Source organism: Cantharellus anzutake (assembly GCF_015039405.1).
Source record: "Cantharellus anzutake strain C23 chromosome Unknown EI90scaffold_5, whole genome shotgun sequence".
Lineage (NCBI taxonomy): Eukaryota > Fungi > Basidiomycota > Agaricomycetes > Cantharellales > Hydnaceae > Cantharellus > Cantharellus anzutake.
The window spans coordinates 440752-452844 of NW_024066955.1; the positions used below are offsets into that span (position 1 = coordinate 440752).

Below are 12093 nucleotides of genomic sequence, written 5' to 3' on the forward strand. Positions count from 1 at the left end.
CAGTGTGAAGAATGGCATGAAGTGCATCAGTTGGACGTGATGGTGGTAATGATGATCCAAAAAAGTTGGCGGTGTCACTTAGGCGCGCAAGACGTGCGCCTCCAGATCAGCATCTTTGCCAGCAGAATGGGCCCATCCGAACGAGATCGATTCAAAATCGGTTTCAAGGAAACGAAGTAGTACAATTAGAGGTTACATACGCCAGCCAGTACAGCCAAATGAACGATCCAACAAAGAATCCCAAATAATACTTATCCTGAAACGCATCAAGCTAGCAAGACAAGCCCACCTACTTCTAAAGCCACGTTCCACCAATCAATAGACGTCCGCCGATTCGCTCGTTCTCTCCTTGACCACACTTCTTGGACAAGTCGCATTACCTGCACAATGTGCGAAAACATAAATCGAATTCATTCCTAGGGGGTATCTTTCGGTGCTTACTTGCACTACATTGCCTAGACGATCCCCTTCGATGAGCTGACCGAACTTGTCTATAAGGAAGTTCTTCTGATCAACCGTCCTGGCCATGCTGCCAAGCACACAGATCGAAAACGCTACGCTTCTGTCGAAATCCCCAGCATTGGCGTGTTTCAAGCACTGAATTCCTTCCACCGTAGCAGCAGCAATGACAGGGATATCCGGGAATGATCCAGAAACAACCGTGTGCAAATACACCCTCGCGGCATGAAACAGGGCAAGTGCGAGTGGTGGCGGCTGATTCGTAATGACGGGAGGGGGGGTACGTCAGTTGGTCCGTTCGTGGCGAGAGCGCTTTTTGGTGATGAAGGGGCGGCGCCGGCGGGAGATTCAGGTGTTGCATTAGGTGAAGTTGCACTTGAAGAAACAGCAGCAGCGTTGGTAGGAGGGGCAGTTGCCTGGCCAGTGGTGTTGGTCTCATTTTGAGCAGGAGGATGAACAACTCTAGGGGCTTGTTCGACCAACATCGGCAACGAAAGGAAAGTCGACTCAATGCGACGTCCTCCGTCACACAGCCGTTGGACGTCCAAACATCCCTTCGACAATTGGTCCTCCTTCCAGCCTGCGAGCGCAGAGGTCTCGGCGATTCCCAAGAGTATCTGACATTTCTGAGTGACAGCAATGATATTGTGTCAAGAAAAACTCACCTGATTATCGCACCCCATCACTTTAGAGAGGTAAATCCCATGATTGTCTTGGCTAGCGTCGTTAGTCAGAAATCTAGGATAAAAACGTTGTAGTTTTGGAGAACGCTGAATGCTAGGAGACGACATAATATCGATCCACATTGTTACTTCCGCCAAGAACGCCGTGGCATGGCTAAGTTTGGTTGAACCTGTATAAATTGATAAGTCAACATCACCCAGACGCACCTGAAGGGCTGCAACACAAGGTCCCCAAGGAGGATCGACGCAGCGGGCGTTAGATTCGCCTTCGCACCTTCAGGGGGCTGACTTGGCACCGCCCTTCAGGTGTGGGGCAATTTCGAAGACGAACCTTGAAGTATGGAAATGGCCTCGCTTTCGAGCCAAGCACATGCCATATCAAGAAACGACTTCCAATCACCCGTGCCACCTCGATTAAGAACGCAGGTAATCCCTGAACAGACACAGCAGACGTTATGTCGTCAGATTGACTCGGATAAACCTGCCAAAGAGCGTATGTACCAAAAATAGCTGCCAATCCATGGCCATCATGATGCTTTTCAAAGTCAAGACTCTGCTGCAACAGTTGCTTTGCAAGTGACAATTCGTTCTCGCGTCTTCGCCTCTCTGCCTTGTCGATCTTGACACCAGGTTCTCGCTTCTTGAAACATTCGAGTGAAAGCAAATCTATTGCACGAAAGAAAAGCAGACGAGCGAGGCGATGGCCAATCAGAGGGGTTGTGAAGGAGAAATTGGATGAAAAAAGGAAAGTAAATCCATCTGTCACAACTGCTTCAAGATGCTTTTCCCTATCTTACGTCTTGTGACAGATTGAACGCTTTTATTCCCCCACACAGTCTGATAGAGCTCTCGAGCATACTCCGGTTGCGTGAATCGGCGCTCGTTCGGGGCGGCGTTTGTCCCCCATGCAGCAAGGGTTCGGTCGGTGAAGTCATCATACTTACGAATATCGCTCAGTGAAGGAGCCTCGTTAGCAGATGGGTTGGCCGGAGCCAGGGAGACTTTGAAAGTTGAGGTGGTTCCGCCAACATCCACGATAGCACCTCCATTACTGTTCTGCCTAGAATTTGGAGCCACTCGATCCAAACTATTCCGGTTAGGGCGAGCCTTGGCTTCAGGATCCGCATCTGATTCGCTCTCGAGTTCATCATTGAGGTCCTCGGAACCACCACCACCACGGAGGAAGGACTGCTGGTAAGCCGCTGGGCTGGGATCCGCTTTTATTGTCGAACGAGACGCGGAGACATGGCCTGAGCTTCCCGAAAGCGGGCGAGACATGCTGTGAGCGGAAGACGAGAGGTGGTGATGAGGAACAGGTAGAGGGGGCACTCCCGGGCCCTGTGCTGCAGAATGACGCTGCTCATCTGGGGAGCCACTAGTTTCATTCATAGGCTCATCTTGAAGCTCATCTCTCTCAGAGTCTGATTGACTGGCCCATGCAAAAGCTTCCTCTTTCCGGTTTTGACGACGGACACTGGAAGCAGGATTCTTAGGCTTTGACGTGTGGGGTACAATCTGCAGCGGCTCGGGCACTTCATCTCCATAATACTGTGCTAGTGATAAGCGTCCACCTGTTACACCGGGATTTTTCAGCTCTCCGAAATTGTCCGATGGTGATCGATGACGGCGCTTACCTTTCGGGCGCTGTGAACCTCTTTCTGCTAACCAACATCTGATCTCCTTCTTGCAGGCCTCAAGCTTAGTATGATCCTACGTCCGAAATTTGGTTTGTGCTCGTCCTATCAGCTTTATCGAAAGTGAGACATAGGGGCCTTGATACCTTCATCCAAGCCGGGCGCTTCTCTGCATACCCCAAACACTCAATACTAAGACGGCTACAAGCTTCACAGGACCCCTCGGCATCTTTCAGTTCAGTGCATTTCTGGACATATACCGATTCAGTGTGCGGAATGCGGAACTGCGGAACATTATGCTACGCACCTTGCGCCGGATGCGGCAGGTGAGGCACCCGTTCCTCGACCTGGACATTTTCTCTCTTTCTTTTTTCTCATAAGGTGTATGACGAGGGACCATTGGCAAGTCAGTGGGGGACACAGACACGCGAGACATGGGGCGGACTTGAAAGGGGGAAATGGAAGATGGGAAGATGGCCGTTATTATAGCGTTTCAATACAATTCAAATTAGCGCTGATCTAAGCTAAACGCCCCTCGCTTGGTCATAAGCGCGCGCTGAAATCAATAATATGGACGGATCATCTCCCCTGTCTTCGCATGAGGACTGGCGCCCCAGTATCCGTGTCAAGCGTATACAAAGATACACCAAAGTCCGAACCGTTGGGGAAAGCGGCAACTAGGCAGGTTTCTGAATCGAGCGCGCAATATGATGTCTTACGTGCTTTTTGTGTTGCCAGCTCTCCAACTTTGGATAACTCGAACCCCCTTCTTTCAATGCCAACAGTGGTAAAGCTTTCGGATGAACTTAAATATCCCTCAGGGAGTGTGGTAATCTATCTACCTGCCACTTTATGTGCGGCGGGGGCAACGGGCCTCAAGCTCCCGTTCACATCCTTAGTAGCTAGTATTGTGGAAGCAAGACGCGCGCTCGTGTATCATTTTCTGCAAAAGCCCTGAGAAACACTTTGGCCTCGTGTTGACCTTTGTCCGCATACAGATATTACTTAGGTAGGCGCGCGCACACACGTTTGATTCCGCGCATTTCTCCTTTTGGCAACTTGATCCTTCCACAAAAGGTGGATCCGGTGCATTGGCAATATCAGCGCATCTTCAAATCGTTGCAGCGAAGCTACGGCTAAGCGCTCCAAAATAGTGAGTGCAATTATTATTGTTATAGACTCCTGGTCACCATGCCCCAAAGTGGACGAATCACAAGGAAACCTGTGAATCCAAACCGTGCTGTTTACGGTGAAAGCAGCGCATCAAATGGGGAAGAATTTAGTCGCTTCGCTATCGACGCGCGCTTGCATGGAGCCTGGATCACCTTAATATGGAAAGTGGTGTTTTGGGAAATGATACTCCAACAATTGTTTCATAAAAGGCATCTGAAGCGGCTGATATCCAAGCTTTCAGTGCGAATCAGCCCACATGTTGGGCGCTTCTAGAACTCGCTTCTGGGCGCTTATCTAAATTCAACGGTCACCCCAAAATCTCTCACAGGGAAAAGCAAGCCGCGCGTATGCCTCACCCTTTTCGTGCCACTTGGGCCTCATGACTGATATGTCCGGCCCTGTGGATAAATTTCCACCAAGGCAACGCTAGCGCTTATGGAGGCAACTCAGGTATGATGCTGTCATTGTTGGCCCCCGCCCGAATCAACGTTGATCAATGGAGATGACCGAATCTGCCTCTATCCTACTGCCCCATATCCGCTCCAGAGCCGGTGGATTTCCCCAGTGAGGAAAAGTGAAATCGCACCGGGTCTGCACAGCCTGTCCAAACTAGCTGAGAAGCACGGCCACGACAGGGAGTGAAATGCACGCGCTGGAATGATAGGGGTGCTGGTGCTTGCGCCCACGCACCAATTAAAGAGTTTACGATATGGTGGTTCCCATAGAGAGCTCCTGGTTTAGGAAAGTCTCCGCTTTCTTTTGCCGGAGGGAGCACAGATATCATTGATTGTCCCGAGTAATGCATGCTCGATCAGAACGTTTCCTGATTTTTAAGAAAGGTTGAAGCAGCCATGACACGTGAGATGTCAGGATGTTGCAGGTTCACGGAGTTGTCCGAATTTATTGTTATATTGTTATGTATTCCTAAAGTTGGCAGTTCTTCCAATCTCAACACCCCAAAAAGAAAGGGGGTCCCAATGAACTTCTGGCAATTCTGCGCTTAGCCTAGTAGAAAGGGAACATCTGCCTCTCGCTTGACTGTGTTCACAACCACCACTGGACCTTCCACATAAAACAAGTGACTCTGGCGAGGACTTGATCCTTGTTCGGACTCAACAATGCTCAGCATTCGTTGGTTCACGGGGCTTAAGATCCCTGGAGGAATGACTCCTTGGTGATGATGAAGTGCCCGGAAGTGTACTATTTCCATTTCGACTGATGCATTTGGAGGGCGGTTAGTTCAAGATTCAGCTGGGAGCTCCTCTTACTAAACAATTCCGATGCGGAAGTGGATTAATAAGCGCCGGCCGGCAGTATATCACGCAGTTCTGATCGGCTCTACTTCTTGACAGCTGAGTCCGACCCTACTTGTAAGAGCATTATCCAGCCGTCGTAGACCGCCGCACATGTGTTGCACTGGCGTTCGGGATGCCCGTTGTATACGACCATTGACTCTTTTCTCTAACATTCCCAATATATTGCCCAGCGAAATTGCAGCAACTCTTATTCGCATGTCCTCATCCACTGAGGAGCGGGACTTGCAGCTTCCATGACTGCCCAATATGTAAAATATGCGTTTCGCGGTTTACCCCTATGTGGCACGGCACAGCCCCCTGGCTGTGTACTTGTGCAGAAGACAGGGCCACCCTCTTGGTTTCACATAAAAGGACTCGGCCGATAGAAACAGAGTTGGGTGCTCACCTAACGTGCAGCATTTCGAACTTGAAAGTAGTCCCATAAATGAATCAGCAGCAACCCCCCCCCTCCACTGTGCAAGTGCAAATGCGGTTGCGGAAATCGGAAATCGGAAATCGGAAACGGAATTTGGACTTCAGCCGCACAGTAGAAAGCCTTTTTAAAAAGGATGCTGCTGACATCTCACTAGCATCCTCGGCGGGGTATTACCCCACCTCATCCTTGAAGACGGCCATCTTTCGTTTTCCTCGCCTATTCCATTGTCGTCACGAGCTGCCTATTCTTGTACGTTAGGGTATAATTCCCTCAATTCCACCCCCGCGCGCGTAATAGCCATATATATATATATAAGAATCACTTTTGGATTTCACAGCTCCACTCCAACAAAGTCCTCGTCTCCATCCTTCCACTTCGCCAACAATCCGCTTTGCGCTTTCTCGTACTCTGAAGCCAACGACACGTCCATGAACGGCGATGAGAAGAGGAGGACAAGGAATGGGTGCTGGCTGTGCAGGTTGAGACGGAAGGTTCAAAGCTTCTCACTGTCATTTTGGAACCATCTTACATACACCCTCCTCATGAACAGGAATGTCGTGCCTCAAATATCCGTAGTCCTTGCAGTCATTGCTCGCGGCTGAGCATCATTTGTCCCCTTGGCTATGAACAAGCTCGCCCTCCGAGTATGAAGGCAAGAGGCGGTTTTGGTCATTACTCTTTATTCGATTCTCTGACTACGCAGGGTGATTCCACAGGAGAAAGGCGACAAGGCAAAGGAAATGAAAAAAACAATCAAAGACTGGACGACGCAGATGCGGAGCAGGGCGGGCAGGGACCGTGCTGAGGGTCAGATGCTGGACCTCTCCTATTTGATCTGGCCCTCGGGAGGAGCTGCCGTTGCCGCGCCTATCGCAGGGTCTTCGGGGGCCGAGGAATTTCCCACTCCATCAGGCCCCCACCTCGGCCAACCAGCTTCAGCTCGTACGGTATCTCATGTTCACGAAGACGGAGAGAGCAGCATTGTCCAATCCATGTTCTCTTCTCCACCAGCACTGTCTATGGGACCCCAAAGTACCAAAGGGGTAGCGCCTTTGATATCACACGCAGGTACGCCTCCACGCTGAGTCAGGCACTTCGATCATGACTAACTCGATCCGGTTACGGGCGTTAGATCGGTTTGACGACGGTTCTATACCAGTCCCGCCGCCCCCACAGACCACTTTGGGAAACTTGGAGCGGCGTCCAAGTTTTCTTCCTGGTCTTTGGGACCTGCCCTATGTTCCAGTGAGTGTGCCCGAACGTCCTTTGAGCCCGATGCGAGTGAATATGCAGTTCTGTGACGGAATCACAATCAACCCTTTTCTTATCGAGGCCACGGTGCCCGGGAGCCTGGACCACGTCGGGGGGGATCAAGCACCAACTCAGCAACTAGATCCCCCCATCTTCCCGCTGAATTAGGCCGTGACATTGTATGTGGTGGGGCTGGTGATCAACAAAGCCCCTTCGTCTAACCTTCGCCACTTTATTTCGATGCCACGAAGCTACCTCACCCTCTCCTTTCATTGCAGGTTATCCATTAGACCTAGGTGCGACAGACATCTTAATAACCTCATACGGTTGGTCGCTTGACGCTTGGCGTTGATTGTCTGCATGTAGAAACAGTTTGATTTTGACTGGTATGGCGTGGGACGTTCCTTTGATTGTGTTTAACTTGTCGGCTGCCTGTGCCACGGTGTTTCGGACCGTCACGGTTATTCTCTTGTCATTCCCAGGGACTTCTTCCGGGTCACTTTCAACCAGGTGAAGTATCCATACCATGCGTAGCCTCCGGTAACCAACCCCTTCACTCCTGAAATCTTGCCGACACTATATTAAGAAAATGTAGTGCCGCCGCTACTCTCTCTTAAGGAGGATATCCAAAGCGGAGCATTTCGCATCTTACAGTCGGTTATGCTGCTGTAGTACGTGCAATCATCCGGCCTTTGGCTGCCGTAGTGTACGTTATATCTAATATGTATTTACTGTCTTCGAGTCGTTCTGCCCTTTGTTCAACTTTTTACGCTTGATTTTGCGGTTTTTTTTCTTGGCATTCTTTGTATCTGGATGATGCGGTCCATCACTTTTTTCGAGTGTGTTCTCTGGTCGTATCATTTCGCAATCTATTGAATACAGAGTCGACAAGTTCAATTCAAAAAAGCTGTGCGGGTCTTGCCGTAGCCAATTGAGGCACGCCAAAGCGCGTTCGACATACATCAATACAGCTCGAGTGCTCCATCGGATCTGTGTCTAGCCGCAATCCTGGCACTCCCGAATAGCTCTGTGACGGAACCCAATATGGACCTGTCCAAAACTGGATCAAGGCGCAATGATTTCTGCTTCCATTCAACACACTTTTTTCTCGTCGAACCTGTGATTTGATAAGTTCACCACCGCGGTGTTTGGAGACTCAGCTTGAGCGTGGGCTCCATCACGTTCTGCCGATTGGGCCGTGACAATGATACAGCTATTGTGACACTGTGGGAGACTCTTAGCCGGTGCTCAGCACCTAACCTGGTTGTATTGCCTGATCACATATTGCGATTCAGGAGCAGCCCCTACCCGTTGATAGGCTTGTTCTGGAATTGTCGGTCGAGATGCGGTGTCATGCGTCTGGCACGTCTACATCGAGGAAACTTATTTGCATTCGAACACATGGTCCGCTGTTCTTCGAGGCACCCCTCCTGCCTCCTGCACACTATTGAGGCATCTTTCAACAATTTATGGCCTCTCGCACCGTGCACTGTGCTCATATCGTTCTTTGCTTCGTTATCCGGTGCCCATGCCCGAGAACACACGTTTCGCTGGATTTGTTGATGATGTTTTGAAGCGTGCTTACAGTAACAAGCAAAGGTCACCCAGCCTGGATCATTGCCAATCTGAATTGCATTGAAAGGGTATGGTGACAGGACATCTTCCCGGAGCCCTCTTCCGAGTGGCTCCTGCACATTGATTTCAGCGCGCGCTTGTGACAACAAGCGAGGGCCGTTTAGTTTAGATCAGCGCTGATTTGGATTTTATTGAAACGTTATAATAATAATAATAACGGGGCAAGCGCTGATTTGAATTGTATTGAAACGCTATAATAACGGGACATTTCGCCACCTCCCATCCCCCCTCACAAGAGCCCCTCATGCCCCGCGTGCCCTCGCCCCCCCCTACTTTGTCGACGGTCCCTCGTCATGTGCCTTACGAAAAAAATGGAGGGGAGAAAACCTCCAGGTCCAGAAACGGCTGCCTCACTTGCCGCATTCGGCGTAAGGTGCGCAGTCTAATGTTCTGCATTCTGTATTCCACATTCCACACACTCAGTACGCCCCAGAAATGCACTGAACTGAAGGACCCTGAGGGATTCTGTGAGGCTTGTAGTCGCCTTGGTGTCGAGTGCTTGGGATATGCAGAGAAACGCCCGGTTTGGATGAAGGTATCAAGCCCCTCCCCATCTCATTTTGATTAAGTTGACGGGATAAGCACCATCTGTTTCCGGCGTAGGATCATGCTAAGCTTGAGGCCTGTAAGAAAGAAATCGGATCTTGGTTGGCAGGAAGACGTTCGCAGAGCTCGAAAGGTATGCGTTATCTATCTGTCGCTGTCGGACAAATTCGGAAAGAAAAATTCCGGTGTAACAGTCGGGCACTTGTCATTGGCGCACTATTATGGGGATGAAGTGCCCGAGTTGCTGCACCACATGCCAAAGGTTCACCGTCAAGGCCGAAAAGAGGAAACCCTGTTGTGGACCGCTGGATCCGACCTGGAGCGAGACAAGCCCCAAGACGAGCCTGTGAATGAAACCAGCGACCCTCCAGATGAGCAGAACCATTTTGCAGTACAAGGCTCCGAAGTGCCTCTGCTGCCTCTCCCTCACCACCCCACGTCCGCCGCTCACAGCATCCCCCACCCACATCCCCGAAGCTCAGGCCATGTCTCTGCATGTGGTCCAGGAATCAAACCGTTTTCCCATGGCGGCTCACTTGTACCGGCCAGTCAGTTAGATCCAGAGAAACGAGACGAACATGTGAACGAATCCAGCGACTCCTTGGATGAGCCTGAGGTGCTGCGGGGTCTTAGAATGCCTCCACTACATCCCCATCCCCATTTTACGTTTTTCACTCAGAGCATATCTTGCCCGCTTTCGGGAAACGAACCCTTCACAGACGCCTCTCCATCTCTAGTCACTTTCCGTGAGGATGGACCTCAGGCCCGTATAATCGCTCGTGAAGCCGAAGCCGCGGAGCCATCTGGTTTTCATCATCAACGGAGCGATCGTATGGTCCCGTCTTCTCCTATAAGTTTTCCTCCTTTAGGAAACCCACAAGAACAGTTTACCACGAATGCTCATAACTCCGTACCTCCCTTTCCGGGATCAGCAGGTTCTCGATCACTCACATTTGATCCCCGTCCCAAGTCCATAATTAATGCCGCGGAGGACGAGCACCTTGCCGGCGTCCACCGGGGGTTGTTGATTGGCGAGAGTGAACAACTGTTCAAATTTTACGACTCTGTGCCTGCGGGTACTGGGTTGACGGACTCCGCTCGCCCCAATAACTATGTGAACCAATCACTCTCTGACAGCAAATTACCATATTTGAACACCTCTCTCCCTTCACCTCAGGCACTCACATCGTCGTTGCAAACCGAGCCCCATTCAGTTGCACCCACCCCTGAATACGATCTCATATTGAGGATTACCAGTCTTCTTAACCGAATACAGCCGCCTGGCCTAACTGGCCTTCTGTTTATCGTTGATGATGAACGCAGAGTTCAGTTTTGGAGAAACCATGTCAGGGAATATCCATCTTGCCTTCCAGATAGCTTCATCGGGGCTCCAGCATTTTCCCCGCTGGGTCAAGATATCCGTGGCCCGCATTGGCACCTCTAGCAGCCCCCGTTGCCCCAACTTGTGCAGTGGAATTGGGATTCTTTCGGGCAAAGACCTAGCAGGATTCTCGCTATCGTGGATCGATTAAATATTCCATACCACCCGATCCGTGTAGTTTTCTTGATTACGACATGTATTGTGCTGCCCTTTTAATGATTGTTGTCTCCAGACAGGTGTCAACTCAAAAAATCCGCAATGAATGTATTGATGAATACCTTAACCACTTCAGCCTAACAAGATTACTTGCTCGTCCAATAACATGGTGATTGATGATGAGGATGATAATGATTTCATTTTATAGTGCGTCACTGCAGGTCGGCATACGCCGCACTTACCTGAAGTGAGAAGGTGTTTTGGGGCGAGGTGTTCGTAACAAAAGCGCGGGAGTGCGTATCCATAGGATCTCGGTTATGAGTTCGTGGGAGCGCAGGAGCTGTTCTCAGCTCACACATCGTGCTTATATACATCTCTGAGTAGCACAAAGGGACAAAGCACTAACACCTTTAGCTTTGTTCTTATGGTGGCAACATATTGTTGACTAGCCAACCATCGGCACGAAGGGCATCGGAATGCCATATCAACAGGAGCTAGGGAACATGGTGATTGTTTGTGATGCCTGGTCGCCTTACGGTCACAGGATGAGGAAACCCGTTTTCATTGTCGGCATATCGGCGTCAAACTGCGGGGATATCTGATCATGAGATTGTATTTTTTCTATCGGCGCCTTTGTCGCTGAAAGTATTTGGGACCGTCGTGGAGAGTGATTAACGTTTTAGGAAACTGACTCTGACCCAGACTCGAACCCAGCCGTCTCCGCTCCGTGGACGCGCAAAATGTTAGAAAATAATGAAGTCTCCTTTGTATTACGATTCAAAAGTCACGTTCTAAGTCACGTTCTCTGGACAAATCCGCACCGCATTAATCAATAAATAATATTGTCAATACAAATAACAAGTCACATGTAACGGGGTTAAAGCATTCATCTCCGATCATCTACTCCGAAAACCAGCACCGCGACACTTCGCTACGACGACTGGCACACTATGGCAGTGGCGATGCTCTCCGGCAAAACCCGAAACAACTCTTGGATCTCAAAAAGGAATCTCTTAGAAGCGCCGAACCCCCCCCCCCCCTACTCCTTCACCATCTTCCACACCATGGACTCTATTAGGATGTTAGCGATTTACGCTAGCGTTTTATGCTCAGTCAATCGTTGTTGAACTTATTAGATTGGAACTAATTACCTAGCGTTTTACGCTAGGGCACATGAGGGTACATGAGTGACAAGATAAATGTGTGGTAAAAGCGCAGTCTCACCTCAGTCAATCGTTGTTGAACTGAGGGAGACGAAAGTGAAAAATTGTTCACTGCTTTTATAAGCAGTCGCCTCAATGGCGCACTGACTTTGGTAGCAGGAATACCAAGAAAGGAAATATAGCGCCGCTAGCTCAACATCACATTGTGAGTTGGCCACAGCGCACTATAACTCCCAAGAAAACCAAGATTTCAACACACCCACTCGATGTGGCTACTCACA

At 50.0% G+C, this 12093-nt stretch overlaps 6 protein-coding genes across 6 annotated transcripts; 2 read left to right on the top strand and 4 right to left on the bottom strand.

Annotated features, from left to right (window-relative positions):
- Nucleotides 1-441: 441 nt before the first annotated feature.
- On the bottom strand, nucleotides 442-1314 carry EI90DRAFT_3035433 (uncharacterized protein; the record flags this gene model as incomplete). Its single annotated transcript, XM_039058615.1, has 2 exons — nucleotides 1125-1314; nucleotides 442-1076 (listed from the first exon to the last, which is right to left on the bottom strand). A coding segment is annotated over exon 2 (308 nt), but the record flags the coding sequence as incomplete, so codon positions are not given.
- Nucleotides 1169-3151, bottom strand: EI90DRAFT_2060002 (uncharacterized protein). The gene is made up of 6 exons (XM_039052497.1): nucleotides 2923-3151; nucleotides 2777-2852; nucleotides 1940-2713; nucleotides 1644-1808; nucleotides 1350-1575; nucleotides 1169-1296 (listed from the first exon to the last, which is right to left on the bottom strand). Exons 1-5 carry the CDS (start codon nucleotides 2926-2928, stop codon nucleotides 1445-1447), a joined length of 1152 nt encoding a protein of 383 aa, XP_038921763.1. The 5' UTR covers nucleotides 2929-3151; the 3' UTR covers nucleotides 1169-1296; nucleotides 1350-1444.
- EI90DRAFT_3035439 (uncharacterized protein) lies at nucleotides 2777-3433 on the bottom strand (the record flags this gene model as incomplete). The annotated part of the gene is made up of 1 exon (XM_039058616.1): nucleotides 2777-3433. A coding segment is annotated over exon 1 (199 nt), but the record flags the coding sequence as incomplete, so codon positions are not given.
- A 2623-nt stretch (nucleotides 3434-6056) lies between these two features.
- Nucleotides 6057-7105, top strand: EI90DRAFT_3035441 (uncharacterized protein). The gene is made up of 2 exons (XM_039058617.1): nucleotides 6057-6748; nucleotides 6813-7105. Exons 1-2 carry the CDS (start codon nucleotides 6421-6423, stop codon nucleotides 7097-7099), a joined length of 615 nt encoding a protein of 204 aa, XP_038921765.1. The 5' UTR covers nucleotides 6057-6420; the 3' UTR covers nucleotides 7100-7105.
- A 105-nt stretch (nucleotides 7106-7210) lies between these two features.
- EI90DRAFT_3012281 (uncharacterized protein) lies at nucleotides 7211-8334 on the bottom strand (the record flags this gene model as incomplete). Its single annotated transcript, XM_039056554.1, has 5 exons — nucleotides 7211-7507; nucleotides 7664-7800; nucleotides 7901-7991; nucleotides 8033-8144; nucleotides 8240-8334. The coding sequence occupies 5 exons, from the start codon at nucleotides 8332-8334 to the stop codon at nucleotides 7211-7213; spliced, it is 732 nt and encodes a 243-aa protein (XP_038921766.1).
- A 1840-nt stretch (nucleotides 8335-10174) lies between these two features.
- EI90DRAFT_3035447 (uncharacterized protein) lies at nucleotides 10175-10978 on the top strand. The gene is given in 5 exon segments (XM_039058618.1): nucleotides 10175-10242; nucleotides 10298-10533; nucleotides 10560-10731; nucleotides 10744-10749; nucleotides 10772-10978. The coding sequence occupies 2 exon segments, from the start codon at nucleotides 10423-10425 to the stop codon at nucleotides 10707-10709; spliced, it is 261 nt and encodes an 86-aa protein (XP_038921767.1). The 5' UTR covers nucleotides 10175-10242; nucleotides 10298-10422; the 3' UTR covers nucleotides 10710-10731; nucleotides 10744-10749; nucleotides 10772-10978.
- Nucleotides 10979-12093: the final 1115 nt, after the last annotated feature.

What these genes read in the sequence shown, in the direction of transcription:
- EI90DRAFT_2060002 (XM_039052497.1), bottom strand. An exon ending in CGTTCAATCTGTCACAAGAC is followed by an intron (nt 1,809 to 1,939) that starts GTAAGATAGGGA and finishes TTCGTGCAATAG; the next exon opens with ATTTGCTTTCACTCGAATGT. An exon ending in TGGATTGGCAGCTATTTTTG is followed by an intron (nt 1,576 to 1,643) that starts GTACATACGCTC and finishes GTGTCTGTTCAG; the next exon opens with GGATTACCTGCGTTCTTAAT.
- EI90DRAFT_3035441 (XM_039058617.1), top strand. Translation starts at nt 6,421, where the DNA reads ATGAAAAAAACAATCAAAGACTGGACGACGCAGATGCGGAGCAGGGCG. An exon ending in GCCTTTGATATCACACGCAG is followed by an intron (nt 6,749 to 6,812) that starts GTACGCCTCCAC and finishes TACGGGCGTTAG; the next exon opens with ATCGGTTTGACGACGGTTCT.
- EI90DRAFT_3035447 (XM_039058618.1), top strand. Translation starts at nt 10,423, where the DNA reads ATGATGAACGCAGAGTTCAGTTTTGGAGAAACCATGTCAGGGAATATC. An exon ending in CCCGCTGGGTCAAGATATCC is followed by an intron (nt 10,534 to 10,559) that starts GTGGCCCGCATT and finishes CACCTCTAGCAG; the next exon opens with CCCCCGTTGCCCCAACTTGT.